General features: G+C 62.8%; 1 protein-coding gene across 2 annotated transcripts; it reads right to left on the minus strand.

The window, feature by feature from the left end:
- Positions 218-24,478, minus strand: ARHGEF16 (Rho guanine nucleotide exchange factor 16). 2 transcript variants are annotated; one of them, XM_018060469.1, is made up of 15 exons: positions 24,353-24,478; positions 15,660-16,263; positions 13,839-13,884; positions 12,687-12,856; positions 11,030-11,086; positions 10,451-10,611; positions 7,893-8,045; positions 7,605-7,734; positions 6,810-6,884; positions 6,401-6,493; positions 3,836-3,987; positions 3,466-3,654; positions 2,527-2,600; positions 1,898-1,999; positions 218-901 (listed from the first exon to the last, which is right to left on the minus strand). In XM_018060469.1, the coding sequence occupies exons 2-15, from the start codon at positions 16,242-16,244 to the stop codon at positions 762-764; spliced, it is 2,127 nt and encodes a 708-aa protein (XP_017915958.1). In that variant the 5' UTR covers positions 16,245-16,263; positions 24,353-24,478; the 3' UTR covers positions 218-761. The 2 variants fall into 2 exon arrangements, 1 of the variants encoding a protein (XP_017915958.1); XR_001919299.1 differs by lacking the exon at positions 218-901 and having other exon boundaries at positions 1,908-1,999; positions 3,466-3,704.

Here is a 25,065-nt window from a genome sequence, read left to right on the forward strand (position 1 = left end):
GGCTTCATGGGAATGGCCCTGCCTACGACGTTCCAGGTGGACAGATGGGCAGGGCCAAGGACTGGCATTCAAGGGTGACCATGAATGTGGGCCCAGACAAGCTCCCGGGGCCCAGCACAGGTGACTGCACACAGGGGGCCCAGTTCTGGCCCATGGCACTTTGGGAATTTTGCAGGGACTGCTGTAGCCTTTGCTGGGGCTCACAAATGCACAAATCCAGATGTTAAAGAAATACTTTAATGTCTCAAAGTCACAACTTCAGTGCTGGCACTGCAGGGTCACCTCCTCCAGTTGGCCCACCTCTGGGAACATGGGGCAGCCCTAGGCACTTAGGCTGGGGCAGGACAGGCATGGGAGGGAGATCCCTCCAGGTGATTCCCACCCTTCTCAGGGCCATCTGCCTTGATCACACACCCACTGCCTAAGTGCCCCCTGGGTGCACAGGGGACAGGACAGGGCAGCCAGGAGCTGGGGGAGGGTGAGGCCAGCAAGCAAGTCAGGCAGGGCTCCTCGCGGGGACACAGCCTGGGGCCAGGGCTGGCACGGCTCCCGAGCTCGCCTGGAGGATGCTCCCCTGAGGACGTGTGACCATCTTCCTTGGAAGTGTCCAGAGCCCATGCTGCAGCCCACAGGGCCTTGGACCTTTCAGGCCCGGGGGGCCAGCCCACCGCACTCCCCAGGAACAGGCAGGGCTGCTTGCTGGAGCATGGACTGACACTGCACGGCCGCAGCCTGGCCTGGCAAGGTGCCAGCAGACCCAGCTACACGTCCGTCTCCACACGCAGCCGCTCCATCCTGCGCACGTTGCCCTCCACAGCCACGCGGCTGGTGATGCTCTGGGCGAAGTCCTCGGGGAACCAGCCCGTCTCTCCATCCCGCAGCCTCTCACCATAGAGCCATCCTGGATCAAGACACCCAGCAGGTGAGGGTGGGGCCCCTAAATCGGCTCCTCAGCCCTCAGAGCTACCGTTCCAGAAGATGCCAGGGTCAGGCATCCCTTGGAGCTGACCCTGTCCAAATCAGCGACCTTGCTCAAGGTCACGTGGACAGCTGGTCTTCCAGCAGGTGCTTGGCCCTGATACTGGCCTCAGGGGCTGAGCTCGCTCCAACCAACCTGGCCCATCCTGAGCAGCTGCTCTCAGGGGCTAATCTCCTGCTTAGGACACAGAGTGCCCAGGAACCCACTTCCGAGCCCGAGACTGGTTCATGTGAAGACATCCTTGAGGGAGGCTGTTGAAGGGGTCCCTGGACCCAGTGTGAGCCCATGCAGTGCTTGCTTCTCTAGGGGTCTTGGGGCAGCTGCCCACACCAGTGTGCTCTGGACTGTGGGCACGGTTCTCAGACTTTCACTCAGCACCAGCCTGCTGGCCCCTCCTCTCTGCCCGCCCCATGCAAACCGCAGGCCCATTGTTCCCCACCCGTGCACCCTCTAGGCCCATCACCCGCCCTGTGCAACTCCCTAGGCCCATCGCATCCTCCCATGCACCCCCCACACCCATCACCCGCCCCGTGTACAGCCCCCAGGCCCATTGCCCCTATGCACCCCCGCAGGCCCATTGCATTGCTCCCCTTGCCCAGTGGGCCCCAGGCCCATCGCCCCCTCATGCATCCCCCCAGGCCTTGTCCCCCCATGCACCCCCCAGGCCCATCTCCCTCCACCCCGTGCACACCCCCAGGTCCATCTCCCCTCTCTGTGCACCCCCCCAGGCCCATTGCCCCCCGTGCACACCCCTCAGATCCATCACCCCCCCGTGATCCCCCCAGATCCATTGGCCCCCTGTGCACCCCCCTAGGTCCATCATCCCCCATGCACCCCCCAGGTCCATCTCCCCACTCCGTGCACCCCCAGGCCCGTCGACCCCCCCAAGACCCCCTAGGCCCATCACCATGTGCTCACCATCTTCCTGCTCCAGGATCAAGACCACGTCCGCCTGCTGCAGTGTGATCTCGTCCACCTGCTTGGCCAGGTAGGCCTTAGTGATCTCCACCTGGAGTAGGTCTGGGGAAGGCAGGCATCAGCGGCAGGACTGTTCCAGGGAGGGGGTGGGCAGGGTTCCTGTTCAAACGCACCCCCTGTGGCCTGGTCTCAGTGGAGGCCGGGGGCCCCCAGGTGTCCCAGCACATGGTCACCGGGCAGCTTTCCTCCACTAAAGCCAGGACCCCTCCCAGGCTTCAGGACCTGTTGCTCTCGCTTTCAGCACCAGCAGAGGGCACTCCAGGCTTCTCAGGGGCCAGGCAGGGCTGGGGCTGGGAAACAGCTCTATGGGCCAATCCACTCCAGCTCCTTGGCCTCAGTTTCCCCGGTCACTTGGCAGCCAGGACGAGGAGGTCCTGAGCCAGTGCTGGGTCTCTGTGCCCAGATGAACACACATGTAACTGGGGTGGGGCCCCTACCTGGCAGGTCACCCTGGGGCAGACTGCGGGGTGGACTGGGGGCTGGACAGCACCTCTTCACTCCAGGCTGACCCCCGCCCCCGAGCAGGGAAGGGGCTGTGAGCCCTGCTGGTTGCAGGGGCAGGCTCTCACCTCCTTTGTTTGGGGGGCCGTGTGCCTGCCTCTCCCGTTGCGTGAGTGCCGTGATCCACCGTGCGCGGTCACTCCTGGGGGGAGAGGGCCCATGAGTGAAACCTGAGGCTGATTCCACCAGCTGATCACCTCTGCTTCATGCCCCTCAGCCCGTGTGACATGGTGGGAAGATGGGGTCCCTGAGCCCCCACAGCTTTCAAGGTGTGAAGGCAGTGGGATGATTTATGCTGCCCGGGCACCCTTTGGTGAGCGATCCTGAGTAGGAGGTGTAAGTGGGTGGCCCCCCTGGTCGGCCTGACCCACTGCGCTGGGGTGGGGCCGAGGTGCAGGAAGTCAGACTCAGGAAGGAGCAGCATGCAGGCCTCCCCCGGGCAGGCTGACCAGATTTACAGGCCAGTCCACTCCAGCTCAGTTGCCTCTGGCCACAGACTTGGGCAGTGGCTGCACCCCCACAACCCAGGCGGCCCTGTTTCCTGGCACTGGTCTGGAACGCCCTGCCCCACCGGCAGTCTGCTGTTGGAAATAGAGCCTCGGCTTCCCTCCTGGGAAGGGGCCCTGCTGGTGGAGTGTGGAGACACGGCCAGTACCCCTCTGTGTGCTGGTCCCCGCACTGTTCTGACCTCATTGCCCCCCACGGCCCCCACCCTGTGCTGCAGCCCTGCTGTCCTCCTGGGTCTGCTGGAGCTCCTTCCCCAGGGGCCCCACCGGCACCCCCCATTCCCTGCCTGTTTCCCCTTAGTCCTCACCTCCTTGGACACAAAGGACTGTTCAGTCGCACATTTTGCACCTGGCATCTCCTCCCCACCCCCAGGAGAGTGAACTGCATGAGAACTGGGCTGTCCCTGGCACAGTGCAACGCCCGGGAGCCCTGGATCAGGCATCCCATCCCCACGGAGCTCTCAGGGCCGCCCCTGCCTCCAGGAAGCCCTCCAGTCTTACGCGGAGTCACAGGACAGCAGGATCTTCTCCCGGCGGCCCTCGCTGTTGTGCAGGAGGATCAGCTGGAAGGGGTGCGGAACAGAGGAGCTGCGGTTGCCACCCCCTGGCAGAGAGGCCTCCGAGGGCTCCATCTTCTGGACCTGGATGTGGTCCACCTGGGCATAGTCTTGGACCATGAAGCTATCCTCGCTGTAGGGAGAGAGGTGGCTGGCCAGATGCTGCAGGGGTCTGTGGGCAGCCTGAGGGCCACGCAGTCAGAAGGATGCTCCCAAGGGCTGGCCCCAGCCCACGCCCCTGGCTGCAAGGCCATAGCTGCTGACCGCTCCCCATCCCAGGACCATGCAGCCTGGCACACAGGGGTGGGGCCCACCTCTTCTTCTTGGTGACCACCAGGACATCATTGAACAGGAACAGGTAGCACGTGGGCCGGCTGGCGAGTTTCCGGAACAACCCAGTTTCCTCCACCACGAAGAGCTCCCCACGCTTCAGCAGCCATCGGGAGGCAGAGATCAGCGGGAGGGACTGGGGGCCAGAGCGGAGATGGGCTAAGTCCTGAGGGGGCCAGGGAGGGACTGGGGGCAGGGCAGAGATGGAGGTGAGTCCTGAGGGGACAGGAAGGGACTGGAGGGCAGGGCAGAGATGGGGTGAGTCCTGGGGGGGCAGGAAGGGACCAGGGGGCAGGGCAGAGATGGGGTGAGTCCTGGGGGGGGGGGGCAGGACAGAGATGGGGAGCTGGGGGGGCAGGGAACAGGCAGAGATGGGGTGAGTCCTGAGGGGGGGGGGCAGGGGAGGGGGAGCGGGGGCAGGGCAGAGATGGGGTGAGTCCTGGGGGGCGGCCAGGGCAGAGATGGGGTGAGTCCTGGGGGGGCAGGAGGGACAGGCAGAGATGGGGTGAGTCCAGAGATGGGTGAGTCCTGGGGGGCAGGGAGGGACTTGGGGGCAGGGCAGAGATGGGGTGAGTCTTGAGGGGGATCAGGGAGGGACTAGGTGGCAGAGCAGAGATGAAGTGAGTCCTGAGGCAGGGCAGGAAAGGACTAGGGGCAGGGCAGAGATGGGGTGAGTCCTGAGGGGGGGCAGGAAAGGACTAGGGGCAGGGCAGAGATGGGGTGAGTCCTGGGGGGCAGGAAGGGACTAGGGGACAACGCAGAGTTGGGGTGAGTCTCTCAGGGGCTCCTGGGATGAGTCCTGGGGGGCAGGGATATGCAGCTAAGGGGACAAAGCCCTGCCTCTGTGAACAGGGTGACCAGGCCTCCTTGGGGCTGGATCGAGGAAAGGAGAGCGAATATCCAGGCCTCAAACAAAGGGCTATTCAGTCTGTGGACAGGAGCCCCATGGGGCAGTAGCTCTGTGCCAGGCCAGGATCCAGATCCTTCCCAGCAACCCAGGATAGGCCTGTCCTGCCTCCAGCCAGGCCTAGGGGCCCACTGGGCACCTGCCGAAGGCCCCCCTGAACCAGGAAGCTTGGCCGCACCTATGCAGACCGCAAAGAGCCCCTGGTGTGCAGGACCACATCTGGTGTCCAGGGGCCTTTCCTGTAAATGAAGTTCCTCCCCCTCCATGGCCTAGAGAACAGGCTGGGCTAAAGGGGCCACGTGAGAGGCACAGGCGGGCAGGACACCTCGCCCCTGCCCACGTGCGTCTCACGCCAACATGGCCAGCACCGACGCTCCGGCCTGCTAAGCTAGCGAGAGATGGGGAGAGGCAGACAGAGAAGACTTTGCAGGAGGGTGGTTGAGGGGAGCTGGGAGAGCCTGCCCACCAGCCTCTGCTCCCCAGACATGCCCCACCCCACACCCCACCCCTCCGGGGGCTCTGAGCCCCCTCGCCCCCACCTGGGCTCGCTGCTGCCCTGCCCACAAGCCCTTCAGTTTTGAGATGGGGGTAGGGGGTAAGAGCCCTGCTCAGGGGTCAGCCTGGCCTGAGTCTGGGTCTTTGCTCTGGTCGGGAACATATTTCACTCTAAACATGATCTCTGCTGCCCAGCTGCAGAGGATCAGGACCTCAGCCAAAGGTTCAAATGCCTCCTCTGTGAAGCCCACCCTGACCCACCCTCAAGGACCCTGCTGCCCTTATCTGAGCCTCTGTGTCCCCCCTCCATGGCTCCACAGTCCTCCCGCCTGCCCATGGCAGGTTCCCATCCGGCTCCAGCCTGCCTGGCTGCCTCTGCAGACTGGAGGTCAGCAGCTCAGTCTGCTTGATGATAAGCTGAGGCCCCGCCCACCGAGCTGCCCCAGGCCCCCTCTGAGTCTTGCCCACCCCTCTTGCCCTCAGGACTCTGTTGCAGACAGGCTGGGATAGAGCAGCAAGGTCAGTATGGGGTGGGGGGCAGAGGCTGCCTTCAGGCCCTGATTCCAGCCAGCAGTTCCCACTGCCATGGGCAGCGGTTAGGGCAGCCCCTGTACCACATAAGGATGGGCTAGTCTGTGGGCTGGTGGGGGAGCTGTGCAGGCAGAGGTCTGAGCTCTGCCTGCTTGGGAGGAGCTGTAGGCTGCCGAGACCTCCACCACCAGACCTCCAGACCCACCAGGGACAGGGAAGACTGAGCAGCTCTGAGGTAATCCAGCCCTGGCTCCCAGCGCAGCTAACAAGGAGCCCTGGCCCAGAGTGAGCCCTGAGGCTGGGCCTGCCAGCTCCCCCGACTCAGCCGCCGGGTCTGCCCTCTGCTCCTGCAGCCCTGGGGGTGGGGGCACAGGCTGGAGAGAGACCCGGCTGCCCAGCCAGCCTCAGGCAGGAGAGCTGGAGCTGGGCCCTGTGGCCAAAGGGGCCGCTCTCAGGCGGGGAAGGGGCTGGAGAGGCAGAGGCAGAGCTCAGTCCTAGGCTTCACGGAGGGGGTGGGGGGTCACCTCCAGAAGCCTGCCTGCAGCCTGCAGCCTGTGGACGGCGACCCCTGGCCTCAGAGCAGCGCCTGGGCTGGGGCGGGATCGGGGGTGCCTACCTTGACCTTGCTGAAGTCCAGCTGTGTGTGCAGCGTGTACATCTGCTCCGTGCGCTCCATCTTGTGGGCACCCTCGTTGCACTGCTTCACCAGCTGCAGGGTGTGCACGGAAGAGCGGCTGCCGTGGGCCGGGCCATGGCCTGGCAACCCACTCCAACCCCTCGTCCAGCCTGGCCTGGCCACCCAAGGCGCTGGCCCTCATGGCTGCCCTAGGCCCCGTCCTGCCCAGGCCCACTGACTGTGTGAGCTTCACTCTCTCTGGGCCTCAGTTTCCCCACCAGCACTCAAGAAGCTTGGGAGGGAGCACCTGGAAACCCTCCCTGCCCCGCCCTCAGGGTCTCTGCCATCAGGCTGGGCTGGGTCTCCACCTCATATACCACCTCCCACCCCCACCCCGGGCCCTCCTCACCTTGCTGATGGCCTTGAGCGCACGGCTGGCTGCCTTGTACCTCTCGGGGTGGCCCTGCGTCTTGAGACAGAGTGTCTGCAGGAAGACACCATCCATAAGAAGCCACGAGCAGCCTCCTGTACCCTGGCTCAGCGGCCTCCCTGAGGCAGGGGCTCCCCTACCAGAGCCAGACCTTGGGGACACTCAGAGGGCTCCTGCCAGGCCCCACCCCTTCAGTCCTTGGCTGTCCTCCTCCAGCAGGGAGGGCCCGAAGCCTCTATTTCTCCATGTCCCAGAGGGCCCTGGAGGGTCTGATATTCTGTCTGCCTGGGACGCTGACCCACGGAGCGTGGGCCACAGGCTGCCTCTCAGAGTTCACGCACACTGCACCTGCCATGAGTGTACACCTGTGTACCTGTGTATGGCTGTGTAGTTTTCACCCCCAAGAACCCCTCTGTCCCATGAGGTGGCATCTCAGAGCATGAGCCACTCCAGGGAGCCCCTGGGGATGGTGATGGTGTCTGGGTCACCCCAGGTCCACACAGGACAACTGACTGAGGGGCTCTGGGTAGGAGGCAGCCACAACCCTGGACTGACGCTCAGCAGGGGTCTGGGGAACACCAAATCAGATTCAGAATGTGAAAGCACCCCATGACCCACCAAGGAAGTGACCAAAACCTGCCAAGTGCTGGAGCAGCTCCCAGCAGAGAGAGCCCTGTGGGCAGCCATGGTCACCGTGGCAGTTAAAGTCTGTAACAGATACTCAGCGAGGTCAGGAGGGGCGATGCCAGGCTGGGGCCAGGGCTGTGCACTCACGTCGGTCAGGAGGGGCAGCCGGGTGACCCTCTGCATGGGCAGGATCAGGAAGGAAATCATGGGCAGACCCCCGCACGCCGGCCGCTGCTCGATTGCCCGCAGGGCCTCCCGGAAGGTGGCGTTGCTGTTTCTGCAACAGAGACCGAGGTCTCAGCTGCGGCGGGCGGTGTGGCTGGTCCAGAAACAGGAATCGGGGGGAAGCCGCAGAAGCTGGGCTGTGAGCAGTGAAGCAAGGGGCCTGCTCCTCCCGGGGCCCCCTCCCACCCTGCAGACCGGGGGCCGGCTCACGTCAGCCGCTGCAGGGCACGCTGCTGGTAGACCTCGTTAGAGCAGTAAGAGATGTAGGGGTGGAAGTGATGCTCCGCGTGCTCCTCCAGGATGTCGCTGATGTCCTCCACGCACACCTGTGCCTTGTGCCGCCGCTCCAGGTCCTCGAAGAATCTGCGGGGGTGGGGGTGGGGGGCCAGGAGCTGCTGGTCTGTCCACAGCCACGTGCACACACACATGCAAGTACATACACACGAGTACTGCATTGCACACAGGGTGGGCTGGCTGCCCGAGGCGCTCCTGGGAAAACCCCAGATCTGCTTCTGAAACCTGAAATAACTGGGCATATACCCATGGCCAAATCCAAGGCCACTCCCTGCGAGATTCTGGCATAGATTCTAATCGCATCATGGGATGCAGACAGGTAGGACCAAGAACTTGTCGCTTTGACTTGATTCCCTAAGACTTGGGTCAGAACTGCCCACATCTGCCTGGAGGCCTGGCCCCCTCTGCCTAGCTCAGGGCTGGGGCAGGGGTTCTGCTCCTTGAAGGTGATTGCAAACCCCCAGTTCCTGCTGGGGTCCCTGCTGAGGCTCATCTGTAATCCAGGACTCGGAGAGGGAGATGAAGATAAATGAGTTTGGCTGGTGCTAATCCAGGGCTGCCTAGGGTTTCGCTCCCACAGGCAGCCATTGCCTTGCGGCTGGGCCTGGCTGGACCCGCGTTGGGTCACTGGGGGTGTCAGCTGCTGGCTGGAGCCTCGGGCACACCCTGCACAGCCAGAAGGTACTGGACCCCGAGGCCTCATCACATGACCAGGCCCTGGCCAAGGCAGCTAGGGGCCTCCCACCCCAAGAGCTCTGCCCCTGAGCAAAGCCCTTTGTCCCGAGGCTCCTTCCCATGTTAGCTGCTGGGACCAACCCTGGGCTCCAAGCTACAAGCTTCTCTACCCACATTTGACTCTCAGAGCCTATTGAGCGGGGCTGCCAGGACCAGCTGGGGCGGTGTCTGGGAGATAAGACAGTCGGCTGACCTTTGAGGGCAGAGAGCAGAGTCCCAAGCCAAGACCTGCCCCACACGGGGACACCAGCTGGCCCACACCCCTGTGGGGAGCCACCAGGCCCAGGCAGCCAGTCCAGCAGGGTCCTTACCATCCTCCTGGGGTGAGTGGGGGGAGCAGGGAGAGGTTAGGGAGGAGGGCCCAGGCTCCAATTCTGAGGACACCAAGGAGCCCCCAGCAGCCCCACCCAGGACCTGTGACAGGTCCCTCAACCCCAGAGGAGGATAGGAAACTGCACCAATCTGTGGCTCCTTGCCCTGGGGCCCTGGACTCTTATTATCCTTGGTAAGCCTGGTGAGGGTCTCAGGGAGGGGGAATGAGGCCTGGCTTGGAGGTGGGCAGGGATCCTCAGGCCCCCACTCACTGGGCCCCAGCCTGACCCTCTACTCATGAAGGGGCTGCCCTTCCTACAAGTGGGAGCATTCTGAGAATCCTCACTTGGGGCAGATGGGGATCCCCACCCCCAGATCCTGCCCCGAGAGGGAGGCCTGGCTGCCTGGATGCAGGACCACACACACATCTGTGTGCACAGGCAGCGCACACTGGTCAGGGCCTCTCACAGGATAGCTGGCCCTCAGCAGCTGACCCCAAACAGCCAGTTTCTAGGGAGGCCACTGGGAGTGGCTAAGAGCTACCAGGGCCAGGTCAGGGGGTCAGGGAGGCCGGGACACCCCACTAGGGGGCAGGGATGGAGCCTGGGGTCTATGGAGAGCAGAGAGCAGGGTCCATGTGTTCAGCCCTGCCACACTCGGGGACACAGGACAAAGGTCAGAGCTGCGGAAGGCGGAGCCCACCCCAGGCCCTCACTGAGTCAGGGGCTTCAGACTTCCCATGGCCGGTCATTGGAGTCCCGCGGGAAGTGCCATCCCAGGGACGAGATGGTCCTGGATTCCATGGGGACCCTGGGGCAGCAGAATGGGGGATGCTCAGTGAGATGGGTCATTTCCCACACTTCGCCCCTGTCTGCAAGGGGGTGGGCATGGGACCCTCCCCTTAGGTTAGGGAGAGGACGCTGAGCTCAGGGAGACCGCAGAGGGTGTGATGAGGTTGCCTAGGATGCAGGGCAGTGCAGGGCTGGACCACATGGGTGCTGACTGGACCTCCACGGAAGTAAACATACACAGACACACAGACTTGCTGCCACACACGCACATACACACGCACAGGCCCAGGCAGGCCTGCAGCTGCACACCCAGCCCCTCCTCCACCTCCCAGCCCTGCAACCAGAGCCCTGGGCTGGGCCCCAGATGCCTCCTTGTGGAATATGACCCGGGGCTGCAACTCAAGGCTGCCCCCGCCCGCTCCGCTCTGCAGGCACGTCATGCCTCATCATTGGCCCTCTGCATTCGTGCGCCCTGGGGCCAGCTCCTGGTGGCCGCAGGGCCCTTGAGGCTCTTGTGCTTCCTGCCCCCGCAGATGGTAGGTCCATCCACACTGCAGACCAGGGTCACTTGGAGCCCTGGCTTTCCCACCCTCCTGACAGCCTGGGCTGGTGCCAGGGTGCTGGGCTGGGCCTCACCTCCGGCTGGCGCTCAGGACGTCTGTGATGTTGGAGAAGAGGTGGTGGTGCTCCATCTGGGTCATGGTCGCCCGCAGCTCCCGGGACTGCAGGAACTCGGCCACCAGGATGCCAAGGCTGTGCTGGTACGAGAACTCGGACGTGAGGATCTCGAAGATGGCCTGGGGTGAGAGCAGAGTGGACGTGGGGCAGCCGTGCCCCCTGGCCCTGCCCGGAGCCACCCCACCACACAGGGGGCCTGGCCCAGGGTGTGTTGGTGACAAGCACTCAGGCTGTGGGGATATGATGGGGGCGCAGGACTTGGGCCCTCTGGACAGGACATGGGTGGGGCTGTCAGCACAGCTGTTGGGGCCGGGGGCGGGTGGTGAGCCGCTCTCCTAGGTTTGCACTCTGGCAAGGACTCCCACCCTCGTGTGGAAAGTGGGTAATGGTAGTCACTCCCAACCCTCACCATGCCCAGGGCATCAGCTGTCATTGGTACCAGGAGGCAGCCAGTGAGTGAGTGGGTGACATCACCATGGCTGCTGTCCCTGCCTCCGCCTGGGCTGTCAGAAGCAGGCACCCCTGCCCATCCCGTACCTCCTGCCTCTTGCGCTCCTCGGCTGGAAGCTGGTCCAGGATGCCTGACTCCACCACCTGCAGACAGCAAGGCTTCAGTCATGGGATGTACCTCCCAGATGCTCATCCTCTCGTCGGACCAGAGCCAGCGTGGATGGCAGAGCCGCCCCTCATGGCTTAGCACAGTGGGACTGCTGAGCTGGCCTGTCCCTGCTCAGTCCCATCACCCACATCTCTCCTCTCTGTGGAAACCTCCCCTGGGAAGCGCCCAGGGACAGCCAAGAGAGAGCATGGGTGTCCAGAGGGAAAGGCCAGCAGGCACTGGAAGTGGGGAGGGGGCTCTGCCCTACAGAGCTGCCAGGGGTGGCAATTGGGAGGTGGTGGTGGTGGAGAGGCAAAGAGCCCTGGGAAAGCTGAGGGGCGTGCTGGGGGCAGGGCCACGACTCAGGCACACCTGGGCCAGGTGAGTCAGCACCCCTGCCTGGGAGGTAGGGTTAACAGTGTTCCAGCAAGGCGCACTGCCCTGTTCTCCACCCATCAGGCCCCCTGGCCCATAGCTGCCCTAGCTAGAGTGTGGCCCGCTCAATCACAGCATGCCCACTGTGTCCCTGCAGATCGTTGGGGGAGCCCACTACAGGATGAGAGCCACCCGATCCTTCTCCCCTCCCCACCAGCCTGGGCAGAGGCTGCCACCAGCGCTTGGGCTGGGAAAGGTAAGTGCCAAGCTCCCTCCTCAGCCCAGAGGCTGGGTTGAGACTCCCTGAGCTCAAGTGATCGAGAGCAGAACCTCAGACGGCCTTCTGTGGTGCAGCATCCTGACCAAGCTCTGACCCCGAAGGTCATGTCCACGCAGGCAGCTGGACCCGGGCAGGTGGAAACACACATGCATTTCCAGCCCTTTTTAGCTGTCTGCCCTCACCCCACCCTCTCCTGGGCCCTCCCTGGCCAGCGACCCCACGGCAGGCAGTGTTGTGGAGCTCAGTAGGTGGTCGGAGTGCCTTAGCCCCCCTCGTACCCCACGGGGTGTGGATGAGGAAACTTGTACCACAGACAGAAGGGACAGCCAGGGGCCCTCACCCCACTGCCCACTGTGCCCACAGCCCGCCCTGCAGCTCTGTTCCTTCGCTCCCAGGGGATGGGGCAGCAGCCTGTGCGCCCCAGGCCAGTTGCACCTTCCTGGGGAGCGAGAATTGACTCTCTGCTTAGAGCTCGGGGGCCTCTGTCTCAGCTACACTCTCCACCGAGATCCCACCGCCCTGCTTTGAGGGGACCAACCCCGATTTCTGATGTGGAAGGTGGCGGGGGGCCTGGTAGTGGCACGTGGCTTCAGCCTGGCCTCTCCCCACCCTTCCTGCCTCCTCACTCGGACCCTCCAGGCACATTTCAGGGTCAGCGCCCTGGGAAGGGGTGCCCTGTGCCCACAGCTCCGTACAGGTGAGCCTGAGCAGGGAGCAGAGGGCATGAAGCTCACCTGTGGGATGCCTGTCACACATACACAGACGACAACTGCCCCTAACCTCTCCCCCAGAAGCCCCCTGAAGGTGCCCCATGGGGCAGGCCAGCTCTAAGGCACCAGCAAGATGCCCCTGAAAAGGGAGCACAGATGTGGTGCTTCTGGGCGGCTCCTCCCTCACTGGGAGGTCCACCCATGGCCTCTCCCTGCCATTGCAGCCCCTACCTCTGGGAGCTGGCTCCAGGTGATCTGGGGGGGCCGGTAGCTCTTGACCACGATGGGGGCATCCACTTTCCGGGTTCCCTCGGGGCTGGGGGGCTCATCGAGCAGGTCATCGTCAGATTCGTGGCTGGTGTTCAGGCCTCGCTCCCTGATTTCCTGGTACAACCGGGGGTCTGGGGACAGGGGTGCGTCATCTGCAGGCCTGGGGGCTCTGGGCGGTCTGATCCCCTTAGGGACCTGCAGGTCGAGTCCCCCCGAGGAGGCCCTGAGAGCGTCAGGTGGTGCAGGGCCCCCCAGAGCAGGTTCCCCTTGGGCCGGCTGGCTCCCATGGGGGTGCTGGGAGCCCAGGGTGTCCCTGTGCCAAACACCTTTGGACCAGGGCTGAGCGGACAAATCAGAGCACATCAGGGGCCAAACTGCATGGCCTGGGGTTGGGGGGGGTAGTGGGGGACTGGATGGGGGCTAAGGGTGCTCTGCAGTGGCTGTACAGGGCAGCCCCACGAGGCAGGTGCCTGGCAGCCCCAATGGGCAGGTGCCCAGCTTGTGGTGGCTGAGACAAGCCTCTCGCTCCCACATGGCCCCAAGACCATTGCTGCTGCTCTCCTGGGGTCTGATCCTGACGCCTTCCCAAGCCCAGGCCTGTGCTGTCCACAGAGGCTGGGGCTCGAGCAGGGGCCTGTCCAGCTGGAGCCTCTCATACCCACCAGTGGCTACGTCCTGGCTGGGAGGGCACCTACGCTTCCAACTGCCAGGGGGTCCTGGAGGCAGCCCACCCCGGGTGAATGCACTGCTCTGGGCCCTGCCACGCCCAGCCATCACCCATGGCCCCAAGCCTCCAACACTGGGGTCCTGTGGACAGTGCGGCTGCTGCCCAGGCCTTGGTCTCACTGGCAGGGCCTGGGGCACACAGTGTGCTCGACAGGCTGCTCCTGCGAGTGAGCGTGGGGCCTCTGTCTGCCCTTGCCCCACCCCGGGCATGGCAGGGTCCAAGGGAACTTTCCAGGCTTATCAGAGCTGCAGGGCAAGATGGACCACCAGGCCCTGGAGGGATCCTACTCAACACATTCACCACCTCCCCGGACGCCCCAGTGAGACCAGCCCCGCAGCCCAGTCTGGCTGCAGTGCTGTCCGAGGGGGCCTCTTGGCCATACTCACCGTCTTTGAAGGAGCCCTTGTGTGCACGTTTCCGCCCCAGCGTCTTCTGTACAGAGACACACAGGTGGTCAGTGGGAGGAGGGGTGGGTGGGGGTCACAGCTTTCCCTCCCCGAGAGACCACTGCACGCTCCAAGCATGACACCACACCCAATGGGAGGTGCTCCACTAGGCACGCAGAAGATGCTCGGCTCCATAAGGGATGCGGGGCCACCAAGCGGAGGCCAGGGCAGGTAGGACAGTATGGGACAAGGGCTCAGAGTGGGTAGGGCGGGTTACCAAGGGCTGGGCAGGTCCAGGAGGGCTGCCTGGAGGTGGAGGCTTGTAGACATGGGGGATACCCAGGAAAGTGGGGCATCACGACCAGGCCTGGAGGGAGGCTGGGCACTACAGCTGTGGCTAGGGGATGACCATGAGGGGTACTGGGTGGGGAGCTGGGGCTGCATGCGTGCCCCACAGGTCTGGGACCTCGGGAGGCAGGAGGAGCAGGCCTGGCATGTGAGCATCCAGTCCCAGCACAGGCTGGGGTCCCTGCAGCTGATGGCACGTGGATCTGCAGGGATGATTGGGGATGGGCAGGGCTCTAGGGGCCACACGCCCTGGGCCCCCCAGCTGCTGCTCTGAGCCTGCCTCCTTGTCCAGGATCCTTTTCCCGTGACCTCGCAGGTCCCTGGATTCCAGGAAAGAGGGAGCTGGTTTCTTGAAACAAGTTGGGGCCTGAAACTCTCCATGCTGGTCAGGGCCGTGGTGCTCCCAGCCACACTTGGCTGCTGTCCCGCTCCCTGCACCCCACCCCCGCCCAGCACCCCCATCCCTTCCGCCTCCAGGTCTGGGTGCCTGCTGTTGCCTTGACCCCTCTACCTGCCCCCACCCTGTGTCTATGGTTCTGTTTTAATCCTTTTTCTCCTGGACCCCTCCCCACCGGGCCCTGAGTTCCTGGGGACCCCTCTGCTCTGTGCTCCCTCAGCACCCTGACAACCCCCAGCCCAGCACACGGTGCCCCTATAACACCCTGTGCCCCACCATCCCAGGAGCTCTCCCAGGGCCTGTCGACCCGGTGGCTGAGGGCTCAGGAAGTGTCAGCTGGACGCATGAAGCCAGCATGAATGAGGAGGACCCCGCAGGCCTGGCCCTGGGTGGGTGTGGAGAGTCGCAGTCCAGGCTCTCAGGCAGGCACGACAGGGGCGCCTCCCCCACCAGGCCAGGGGTGTCTCTAGCCTGAGGACAAGGGCTCAGATCCTCCCCTCCCCTCTGCCTGCAGGGTCACCAGTGTTCTGACAGGTGATCTGGGCTTTTCCCAGATCAGGGCCAGGGCTCATGGTCTCTGGACAGGAGCCCGTGGTGGAGGAGGTGGCCAGGATGGCACCCTAGGTACAGGGAGCCCTGAGCTGCCTGTCAGGCAGGGCAGCAAAGGACAGCGTGCAGGGGAGGGTCCAACTCTGGACCTGTCAGCAGCTTCCCCGAGCCCCTGAAGGGAAGCCCTGCGTAGACAGATCCCAGGCCAGCTGATGCAGCAAAGCCACCACTGAAACCCATCCTCCAGACAGGCTGGCTCCCTCCCGGGGCTCAGAGGGCCCTCCCCACGCACTGCTCCCACTGTGGCTGAGAGCCGGGATGCCTTCAACTTCCTGACCTAAGCCTCTGCTGCCTCATCTATAAAATGGGGACATTCACGCTCTGTTCATAGACTGGCTATTGGGCTAACAGGAATGAATCCCCCCAGGAGCCTGTGCAAGTGGGCACCTGCATGATGATGTGAAGGTGTGGTCAGACCCCCCCCACCTCCCCCCAACCACCAGTGACCAGAGAGATGGGCCTCCTACCTTATTTTTGGCTGCAGGTCGAGCAGGAGGCTGGCTAGGCTCCTCAGCCAGAGCCTGGAGCTTGGGGGTGAGCTGGACAGGGGCCCCTTCGCTACCCGGAGTCCCCAGGCCCTTCATGGCTGCCCGGTAGGACTGGTTCCTCAGGTTTCGTTTTAGCATCCCCCCGGGACCCGTGTCCAAGTCCATGTCATCCAGGGAGAAGCTGGGGGCTGAGAGGAGCTGGGGGTTCCGCCGGGCAGCCTCCTTGCTGAGCATGGCTGCCCCGAAGCTCTGGTGGCGGGCCGGGGTCTTAGCCTTGCTGGACACAGCCAGGCTCCGAGGGATCAGCTGCTGTGTGCCCATCTTCAGGGCTGCTGGGCTCTGTGTGCTCAGGATGATGGTCCTGGGCTCCTGGGACTCAGGGGCCAGCTCTGGGGGTGCCGGGGTGTCGGGCTGGAAGGCGGCATTGCTCCTGCTATGCAGGGAGCTGCGGACCACTGGGAGCCCAGATGCTGGGTTCCCCTTGGCATCTAGCCGCAGCTCCGAGTGGAAGCGGTATTCCAGGAGCTTCTCCTCCACGGAGCTGTCCGAGTACCGCTGAGACATGCTGAGTGGCCGCAGGACCCTGGGGGAAAGGATGGTGGTGAGGGCAGCCCCGATCCAGCCGGAGCCTGGGGTACAGTCAACCAGGATTTGGTGGTCAAAGGCTAGTCCTGCCACCTGAAGCCGAGCTGGCTGTCACATCACCCACAGTCTCCAGGAATCCTCAGGGGAGTCAGTACACAGCTGGCCAGAGGCACTTGGGGAAGCTCGGGACAGCAGGGACCTGCAGGGACCCAGGTGGACGACAGGCTGTCTGAGCTTTGGGGACCAGGTAGACACAGACTGCAGAGAGGCTGACCTGGCGAGGCCTCTGTGCTCCCCTTGCTGGCGGGTAAGCTCATAGCAGTGCAGGTCTGTGGCCTGAGACCCCAAAGACTTGGACTGGAAGAGCCACTTGGCCTCCTGGCACCATTTCCCACGGTCAACAGGAGAAGGATGAACAGTGCTGCCTGCTGGGCTTTCCCAAGGCCTGCAGCAGACAGTACCCTGGGGTACTCGAGCTGGGCTGAGGGGCTGGTGTAGGTGTGAGGTCTCATCCAGCCTGAGGGACACCACGTCTCCATTCTCACTGGGCAGAGAGGCCAGGGCCAGTCCCACCCGGGACACAGGGCAGGAAGCGACGGATCCAGGATCTGAACTCAGGCCTGTCTGACTGCCCTGACTCTCCGCCCCACACCCAGCGAAGCCATCGTGACCGTCATCTACACAGCGTTTCCCCGACTCTCAGCCCCGCACAGCGAAGCCACCGTGTCTGCTTTACACCTTCCCCGACTCTCAGCCCCACGCGCAGTGAAGCCACCGTGTCTGCTGTTTACAGGGCCTTTCTCCGACTCTCAGCCCCACGCACAGCGAAGCCACTGTGGCCGTCATCTACATGTTTCCCTGGGTCCCGAGACACGCTCACCCTTCCCAGGCTTCTGAACTTAGAACAGGCCCGACAATCCATCTCCAGTCTTGCCAGGCATGGTCACTGTGTGCACGGGAACCCAGAAGGGAGGGGACATTTGCAGAGCTCTGACCCTGAGCCCGCAGCCCCAGCACACACTGCTACTCCCTGGGCATCGCTGTGGCCTGTGTTGGGTGCCTCCGAGGACAGCTGGCTCTGCCCGCATCCCCTTGGATGGTCCAGCCTGTCCCTCCCAGCAGCCTACCCCACCTTGGCCCTCTCATCCTCTCCGTCCCCACCTACCCCCATCCTCCAGCCCTCAGCTGGCCTGGCAGCCCACTCCCTCCCCAACAGGCAGCCCTCTGTCCCATCTGTCCACCAGTACACCCGCTTCCCTCCTCCCAGCACGGCCAGGCCTGAGCAGAAGGATGTATGTCCCTCCTGGCAGAAACTTCAGAAACCGCCGCGAGATTCCCGCCATGCCTTCCCCTGCAGCAAGGACGGCGGGCATGTGCGCGGGGATGGAGTCTCACGGGCCTGGGGTGAGCAGGGCCCCACGGACCCGGCACATCTAAGCATTTGATGGAGCTACTTGTTGCTGCAGCACAGACTGGCTCATCCTGTCTGGGAGCACATCATTTAGCCAGTGTACCTGGGTCCACGCCACCTGCCACAGCCTGGGCCTCTTGGGCACCAGCCTCGGGCCACTGACCAATCCATCCTGAGGATCTTCTCTCCCATTGCCACTGTCACTTCCCTCTGCGGCTCCCTGTGCCTCGGTTTCAAAATCTATAAAGTGGGCCCAATAATAATCACCCTACCCCTGCTTCCTTAGGTCGCTGGGAGGGGTGGGAAGCTTGTACATGAAGCGCTGAATGGGGGCCTGGCCACCAAACAGCTGGGGGGATCACTAGTGCTGAAGAGAAGGTCATCTATGAGCCTCAAGAGGATCAGCTGGTGGTTTAGAACCTCACAGGATCAAAATGTAACAGAGGGAAGGTGCTCCTTTCATTCTTTCCTGTTTACTTTTAAGGGAAACAAAGAAAGCCACCATTCATCCGCTTCTCATATTAATGTACGTAGAACTTCTGAACGTTAAAGTTACAAAGGCCAGTCAAGGGTGGGAGCCTATGTTTCAGATGGAGAACTAAGGATCCAGGTCACCGGCCCAGGTGGCCCTGCTGGCGGGGGGCCTCGGCTCAGAGCTTCGCCACGGTGTCCCTTGCCACTTTCCCTGCGGGTCTGGGGAGGACACTGACCCTGGTGTTCACCCAGCAGCTCTGTGGGAGGGAAGGAGGGGGCATCCTGCCCTCTCCCACCTACAGAGGCAGCTGGAACAACTGGACCCCCTCCCTTGGAGGCCTGGCTCTCCGCCCTGCTCTCTGCCCCGGCTCATAGGTTCTCCACTAAAACCATCCCAGGAAGGCGTGTGTGGCTCAGGCTTCCAGGCCTGCAGGGAGGGACTGGACCTGGAGCCTTGGCTACCCCCACAGCAGGGCAACGGCCCACGCATTCCTGGGGACATTCTGAGTCACCAGGCTGAGGAGGGCAGCCACCCTAGGCCTCCCTGGGCACTGGCAGCCGTGGGTGGGTCCATACCTCCCCCAGTTGGCCTCCCCTGTTAACTTGGCTGCACGGTACCCAGGACTGGTTGAGAAATGCAGGTTTCCATCAATGCCAAGAAGCAGATTAGACTAGGAAATGGCAACACACACCAGTATTCTTGCCTAGAAAATTCCATGGACAGAGGAGCCAGGCAGGCTACAGTCCTTGGGGTCGCAAAGAGTCGGACACAACTGAGCACACACGCATGTGAGCGCGTGTACACACACACGAAGCAGATGCACCGAGTGGGTGTCCAGGAGGCGCCCTGAGTCCTTTTTTCCAGCCATGGTGTATTTACTGCAGGGCTGCTACACTGTTATAAAAACTCGCTGCGGGCACTGAGAGGCCTGCACCAACACTGTGGTGCCCACGGACCCCCTGCCCTGGCCTCCATGCTTCCTTCTTCCCCAATTCCTCCCCATCTCAGGCTCCAAGCCTGACCCCTCCTTGAAGCCCTGGCCCAGACCTGGCCAGTGGCACAGCCTCTCCCAGGAGAGGACAAAGTCTCTTCTGGAGCTGGAAGGTACCAGATGGAGCCGGTCAGGCCAGCCCCTACTGGGCGTGACCTGGGTTCTAATCATGGCAGCCGCACCCACAGGCCTGGGGTGCCACCAGCCCGGAACCCAGGCCTGAAGGAGGGGGGCACTGTGCCAGGCATGTGGGCTGCAATCCCGCTCTGCACAAGCCCCAGAGCCTGTGCCCACCTGGAGCTGGCTCCTGGGGCTGCAGCCGTCACAGGGCCCGTCTTCTTCCTCCCTGGGTTTAGCTGATCAGAGATGCCTGGGCGTAGGTTCAAAAGTCCAACAGCACCAAGAGGCTGATCATCCTAGACAGGCGTCCTCTCCTCATGCCCCACCCCTACCCTGCCTGCCACAAAGCACCATTCCCGGCTTCTCACCTTTCTCCCAATTTCAAATAAGGCTCAGTTGCTGTTTCTCCATCTCCTACTTGGGGGCATCACCCACTGTTTCCAGCCCAGTGGAAGAAGCTCCAGCCCCAGCTCGGCCATACCCTGTGGGTATTTGTCTTAGCCCAGCCCGCCCAGCCTCCCTCCCATTAATAATTCCCTCTTGTTTACTGGCTGGTTTTCCTCCCGTTAATTTTCTCCATGCACTCCAGTGCCCTGCCCCAGGCATCTGGATGCTGTGCTCACGGGGTCCAGGCATCAGACCGCCCTTGCTAGGCCGTCCCTCGCCTGCTTTTAGGGCTTGGCACCCTGGCCCCCACCCTGCAGCCTGGTCCTCCCCTTTCCTCCCTCCCTCCCCACTGAGCTATGGGCCACCCTCTGGCACCTTCCCAAGGCAGGGTCACGGGAGGAGACCTTTGAAAATGTCGTCTTTGTGCCTGGAGAGTCCCACTGGAGATGATTTTATTCAGGAATGGAGAAGCCTTCTTCCCTTGGCTTCCAGCTTCCACTGCCAATGAGACACTGACGCTGGCCTGACTTCACCTCCTCGTCACAACCGGAGGCTCCCCAGCCCTGGTCACTGATGGTGGGGCCCTTGCTTTACTGCTCACAGGACAGATGCAGCCATCGATACGCGCTCACTCGCTGAGCCACGGGCTCAGCCACATGTCCTTTTAGGTCCGCACGCTCTCTGGTGCTGTTTCTTTTATCATTTCTCCCACCTCTGATGCTTTGGTCTCTTTCTGGAATAGCTGTTCCTGAGACCTCCTCCTCATCTCAGACCTCTTCTCTCCTTTGCCTTTCGTCCTCCTTTGCGGGAGATTCCTGCCTTCCACCAAAAGTTTGTTTTCATGGTCCCAACAAGAGTTCTCTCCTGCTCTTGATGCAGAGAAGCCTATTCTTGTTTCAAGGATTCCACAAGCTGTTTCAACATCCCCATTGGCTTCTATTTAAGAGACAGGCAAGTGCTGGTGGGAGACCTGTGTGCCCTGTGGGCACACACACATGAGCACATATACACAAGCACACACTTCTGCCTGGCAGGCTCTTTGGGATTCCCTACTGAGTTTGTGTCTCGGTATTTCTCCTCCAACCAACTGGCTCTAAGAGCCTCTCTTTCATCATCCTCACTGGATTCTGGCCTTTGCCTGGTGTCCTGCAGCCAGCACAGGGGAGGGCCCAGAGCACAGACTCAATGCCAGCCACGTTCTCTGGGCAACAATGTCCCTGAGAGGGGCCAGACACCCTGCAGCGACCACTCAAGCCACAGAGGCAAGTCTGCTCCCCAGCAAAGGCATCCCTGGAAAGCTCCTCAACCAGTGTCCATGATGGCAGGGGCTGTGTGTGGCCCATCCATCCCTCTGTTCCCCCATGGAGCCTGTGCATCCTTCAGGAGCAGGGATGACTTCCTGCCCATGTCCCCACGAACAGCTGGGCTCAATTCCCAAGCTGATACGTGAATGCTAGTATCATGGGCACCTGTGCTGTTCCTTTCCTGGGACCCCGTCTCCCTGAAGAGGCCCTGGTGAGCTGGGTGGAGAACTAGCCCGCTTGGTACTTTGCTTCAGGAAAGCAGAATCCGCCAGGGCAGCACCATCAGAGGCTCCAGACCCACCTGTGGCCCCTCCTGGGTGACGCCCTGCTGGCTTCAACTCAGAGTGGGGGTTGGGGAGGCCCCCACAGCTGGGTCCTGGGAACCACAGCAGTAGCTTCCCCCTGTGCCACTAAGCAGCCTCTGAATGTCCCCAGCGCACATACAGGGGTGGGTGTGTAAGGGCCTTCCCTGGTGGCTCAGACTATAAAGAATCTGCCTGCGATGCAGGAGACCTGGGTTCGAAACCTGGGTTGGGAAGATCCCCTGGAGAACGAAATGGCAACCCACTCTAGTATTCTCGCCTGGGGAATCCCATGGACAGAGGAGCCCAGCAGGCTATAATCCATGTGGTTGCAAAGAGCTGGACACGACTGAGCGACCAGTACTTTTATTTCACAGCCTCCCTGTGTCCCCAGTGCACATGCAGAGCTGGGTAAGGGGCACGTGGGGCTCGGTCGGGAGGAGGGGGCTGGGGTGCTGAAGGTGGAGGTGGAGACATCTCCGGCAGCCTCAGGTGACCTGACTCAGCCTGTCCAGTCCTAAGCTGCACCTGGCCTTGTCCTGACTCCTTGCAGCCCAGCACCCCCTGAACCCGTGTTCTTCCTGAAAGATGGGCTTCCTGGACCCCAGGAGGCTCTGTGCCATCCTGTGGGCTGCCCTGAAGAAGCACAGCCTTCCTGCCTGGCCTGGGGCTCTGATCACCGAGCTCTCACAGTCACCAGGATCCACACAGCACCGACTGTGGGACCTGCCACTCCTCGGGTGAGGTCACCATGGCACCTCCATCCATGGGGCATCTCTTCCTCTAGGTCTGGCTGATGAGACCCTGCCTGGGGGGGAGGGCGGGACTCGGCCTCCCCGGCACCGTTCACATGACCTCATCTTTGCTCAGGTAAACTTGACCCACCATGATGGCCTTGTGCTCAGGTAATTCTGCCTGGCCAGGCTGGAGACTGGGAGTCACACGGAATCCAGGGCAGGACTGGGCTTCATAAACCACACAGCACACAGGTCTGTCTGAAAGGCAGCTGGGACAGATGGGGGCTCTTGCAGGTAGAGCCCCAGGGACTCTGCTCAGTACCCTACAGGGCACAGGACCACCCACGACAAGGAATCATCAGGAAAAACTGTCTGCAGTGATGAGGCAGAGAAACCTTGCCTCAGCTAACTGGAGATTCACCCGCCTCCATGGGGGCTGGAAGATGCTCCTGGCTGCCCTTGGCCTGGCAGCGGGAGGGGGGTGGTGGGCCTCGTGCACCTATGACACCTCTGGGCACCACAGGCATCACGGAAACCACCCTCCTGGCTCAGTTGGCCAATGGCTCCCATCCTGTCTCTAAATACAGCCACCCCGAAAACCCAGTCCCTGTGACAGGCTTGGCTGGCACAGACACTGTTTCCTCTGAGGAGCCCCGGATAAGAAATCAGAGCCCTGACTTGGACAGCCTAGACAGGTGACCTCAGGCGTCTTCCAAATACTTCACACCCCCAGTGTCTCGCCCCTCACTGATCTTCTGGAAGGCGGATATTTCCCTGCTCGGCCAGGCAAGGAAACCAGGTGCAGAGGGAATGTGACCTGCTGGGGTCAGGCTGCCGGTCAGCGGAGAGCTGGGGGAGGAGCCAGGCCCCGTCCTGACCTAGATCCTCGCTGCCCCAGTGGGACGCCTGGGTGAGCAGTGACTCTCCCTGGAAATAAAGATGCTGATACAGGTGGTCAGTGGCTTTGGGCAAGGCAACTGCCACAGGCAAAGGAGACAAGCAGCTGAGATCCATTCAGAAACTGAAACTAAAATTCCGGGACCCAGACGTGGTGAGTGCCATGCCCAACAGGTCACGCACAGACAGGCGTCTCGGGGCAAGCCATGTCACGCCACCTCACCTCCGCACCTGGTTTCCTCCCGTGTAGGTGAAGAGAATCTCCGTGTAGGGTCAGAGACAATCCCCCGCCTCCCTGAGCCCCTGGGAAATCAGAGCCCTTGGGGAACTGACATGCTCCCGTCCCCCACACGTTCCTCTCTCCTAGGTGCCCAGGTAAGAGGGGTTAAGGGGAGGGGCCTCTGCCAGCTTGCCACTCCCCCCTGCAAGTGCCAGGGAGGACCCAGGGAAGCCCTGGGTAGTGCTCAAGATGTGATGCCGGCTTCTACAGCCTGTGGGCATCGTCAGGGCAGCGACCAAAAGAGGAGCCAGTTTCGGCTGAGTCAGCACCTAACTGCTCCCCTTTCACAGACAGGAAACTGAGGCCAGAGGGCTTAACTGACTTAGGTCACACAGAGCTAGGATTTGGACCTGGAGCCCTCATGTCCAAGCACTAGTCAATGGGGGTGCAGGGTAGACAGGTTGGCCTGACAAGCACCCCCTGAGGCCCCACACCAAGAGGTACAGACTGTTCACCCTCAGGTCGGATGCGGAGTTACCCCCACCACCAACATGGCCCCTGTTGAGCTGAGGTTCAGCTCAATCTCAAAACAGATCCTTGTTTCCGGGATGCAGAAACGGAGGTTGGGCAGCGAGGACAGGGGTCTTGGGATCAGTGGGACTCACAGCTCCAGGAGCCTGAGCTCACCCTCCTTAGCCAAGAATGAGCAGGTCCCCTCCGTCTGCCCACCAGGGTGGGGAGGAGTCCTCATTCTTGGGGCTGCTACACTTGGTACCAGAGAGGGTTTGGGCAACAGATTCTCCAGAGTTGTTGGGAGAGTCGTTTGCTCCCTCCCTCCACTTGCTTTCAAAGGTCCCAGGAGCTTCCTACGGATCTCTCAGCCCTGATGCCCCAATGGGCTGCAGAGTTCCCCTCCACGGGGAGGAGTGTCCCCTAGGGCTTAGAGGAGAAAAGGGAGCGGGCAGCTGGGACGCTTGAAGCCCAGGAGTGGGGTCAGGGGCTCTAGGTCCAGCGAGGCTTTGTCCCCTCCCCCTGCCTTCGCTGGGCAGCCACTGCGGAGGGAGGGAGCCGCAAATGTCGCAGCCCCCGGGGCGGGGCTTTCCGGAAAAGCGAAGGAGAGGAAAGGGGCCAGCCCCCTCCCAAAGGCTCACCCCCTGCCTCCACTTCGCTCACCCGTCCCTTCCCCGGCTCACCTGTTTCCCAGGCTCACTTGTTTCCCCCTCTCACCTGGACCCAGGCTTACCTGCGCTGCGGGGCGGAGGACGGAGCTACGAGAGCGTCAGCCGGTACAGCCTCCAGGCTCCGCGCCCCAGCGGGCAGCAGCTCCCGGCCCGGCGCTCTGTCCGGCCGCTCGGTCCCTCCCCGTCCCCGCCCCCACACTTCCTGTGCGGCCCAGCGGGAGGCGGCCCTCCGGCCCCACCAGGTGGGTGGCCAGGTGGGGCGGGGCGCGCGCCCGGCGGCTCCGGCTCCGAGCGCCGGCGGTGGGAGGGGCCGGCGGGGTGCGCCCCAGGTACCTGGCCGCGCTGCCTGCGTCACTGTCCCCACCTGGCCGGCGGGAGCCCACGTGACTCGCAGCCGAGCGGGTTCGCACCTCTGAGTCCAGTCTGGAGTCTCCCGCCGGAGGCCAGCGCCGCTCTGGGACCGCCTCCAACGTCGCAGCCCCCACGCCCACTCCCTCGGGCTGGGCTTCGCCTGCTTGGGAGCGGCCAGGGCTACGCAGCTTCCCCAGTGCGACTCTGAATTTCTTCTTACCGGCCCGGCTGGGCTGCCCCCTCCTCCAGGAAGCCCTCTTGGAAGCCGACCAGCTCTGTGGGGAATCTAAGGTTTGCAAGGCCTCCCCTGCTGCAGAAATGACCCCACCTTCTGGATTCTTTGCAGAATGGCGGCCAGAGGGCGGCCCTGGAGCGTTCAGAGCACTCCCTTGTCCTTCACGGCATTCATCCCCACCTGGCAGAT

The sequence above is a fragment of the Capra hircus genome, chromosome 16 (assembly GCF_001704415.2).
Source record: "Capra hircus breed San Clemente chromosome 16, ASM170441v1, whole genome shotgun sequence".
NCBI lineage: Eukaryota > Metazoa > Chordata > Mammalia > Artiodactyla > Bovidae > Capra > Capra hircus.

What these genes read in the sequence shown, in the direction of transcription:
- ARHGEF16 (XM_018060469.1), bottom strand. Translation starts at nt 16,244, where the DNA reads ATGTCTCAGCGGTACTCGGACAGCTCCGTGGAGGAGAAGCTCCTGGAA. An exon ending in GTCCTGAGCGCCAGCCGGAG is followed by an intron (nt 8,046 to 10,450) that starts GTGAGGCCCAGC and finishes CCACCCCCGCAG; the next exon opens with ATTCTTCGAGGACCTGGAGC. An exon ending in CGGCCCCCCAAACAAAGGAG is followed by an intron (nt 2,000 to 2,526) that starts GTGAGAGCCTGC and finishes TGCCTTCCCCAG; the next exon opens with ACCTACTCCAGGTGGAGATC.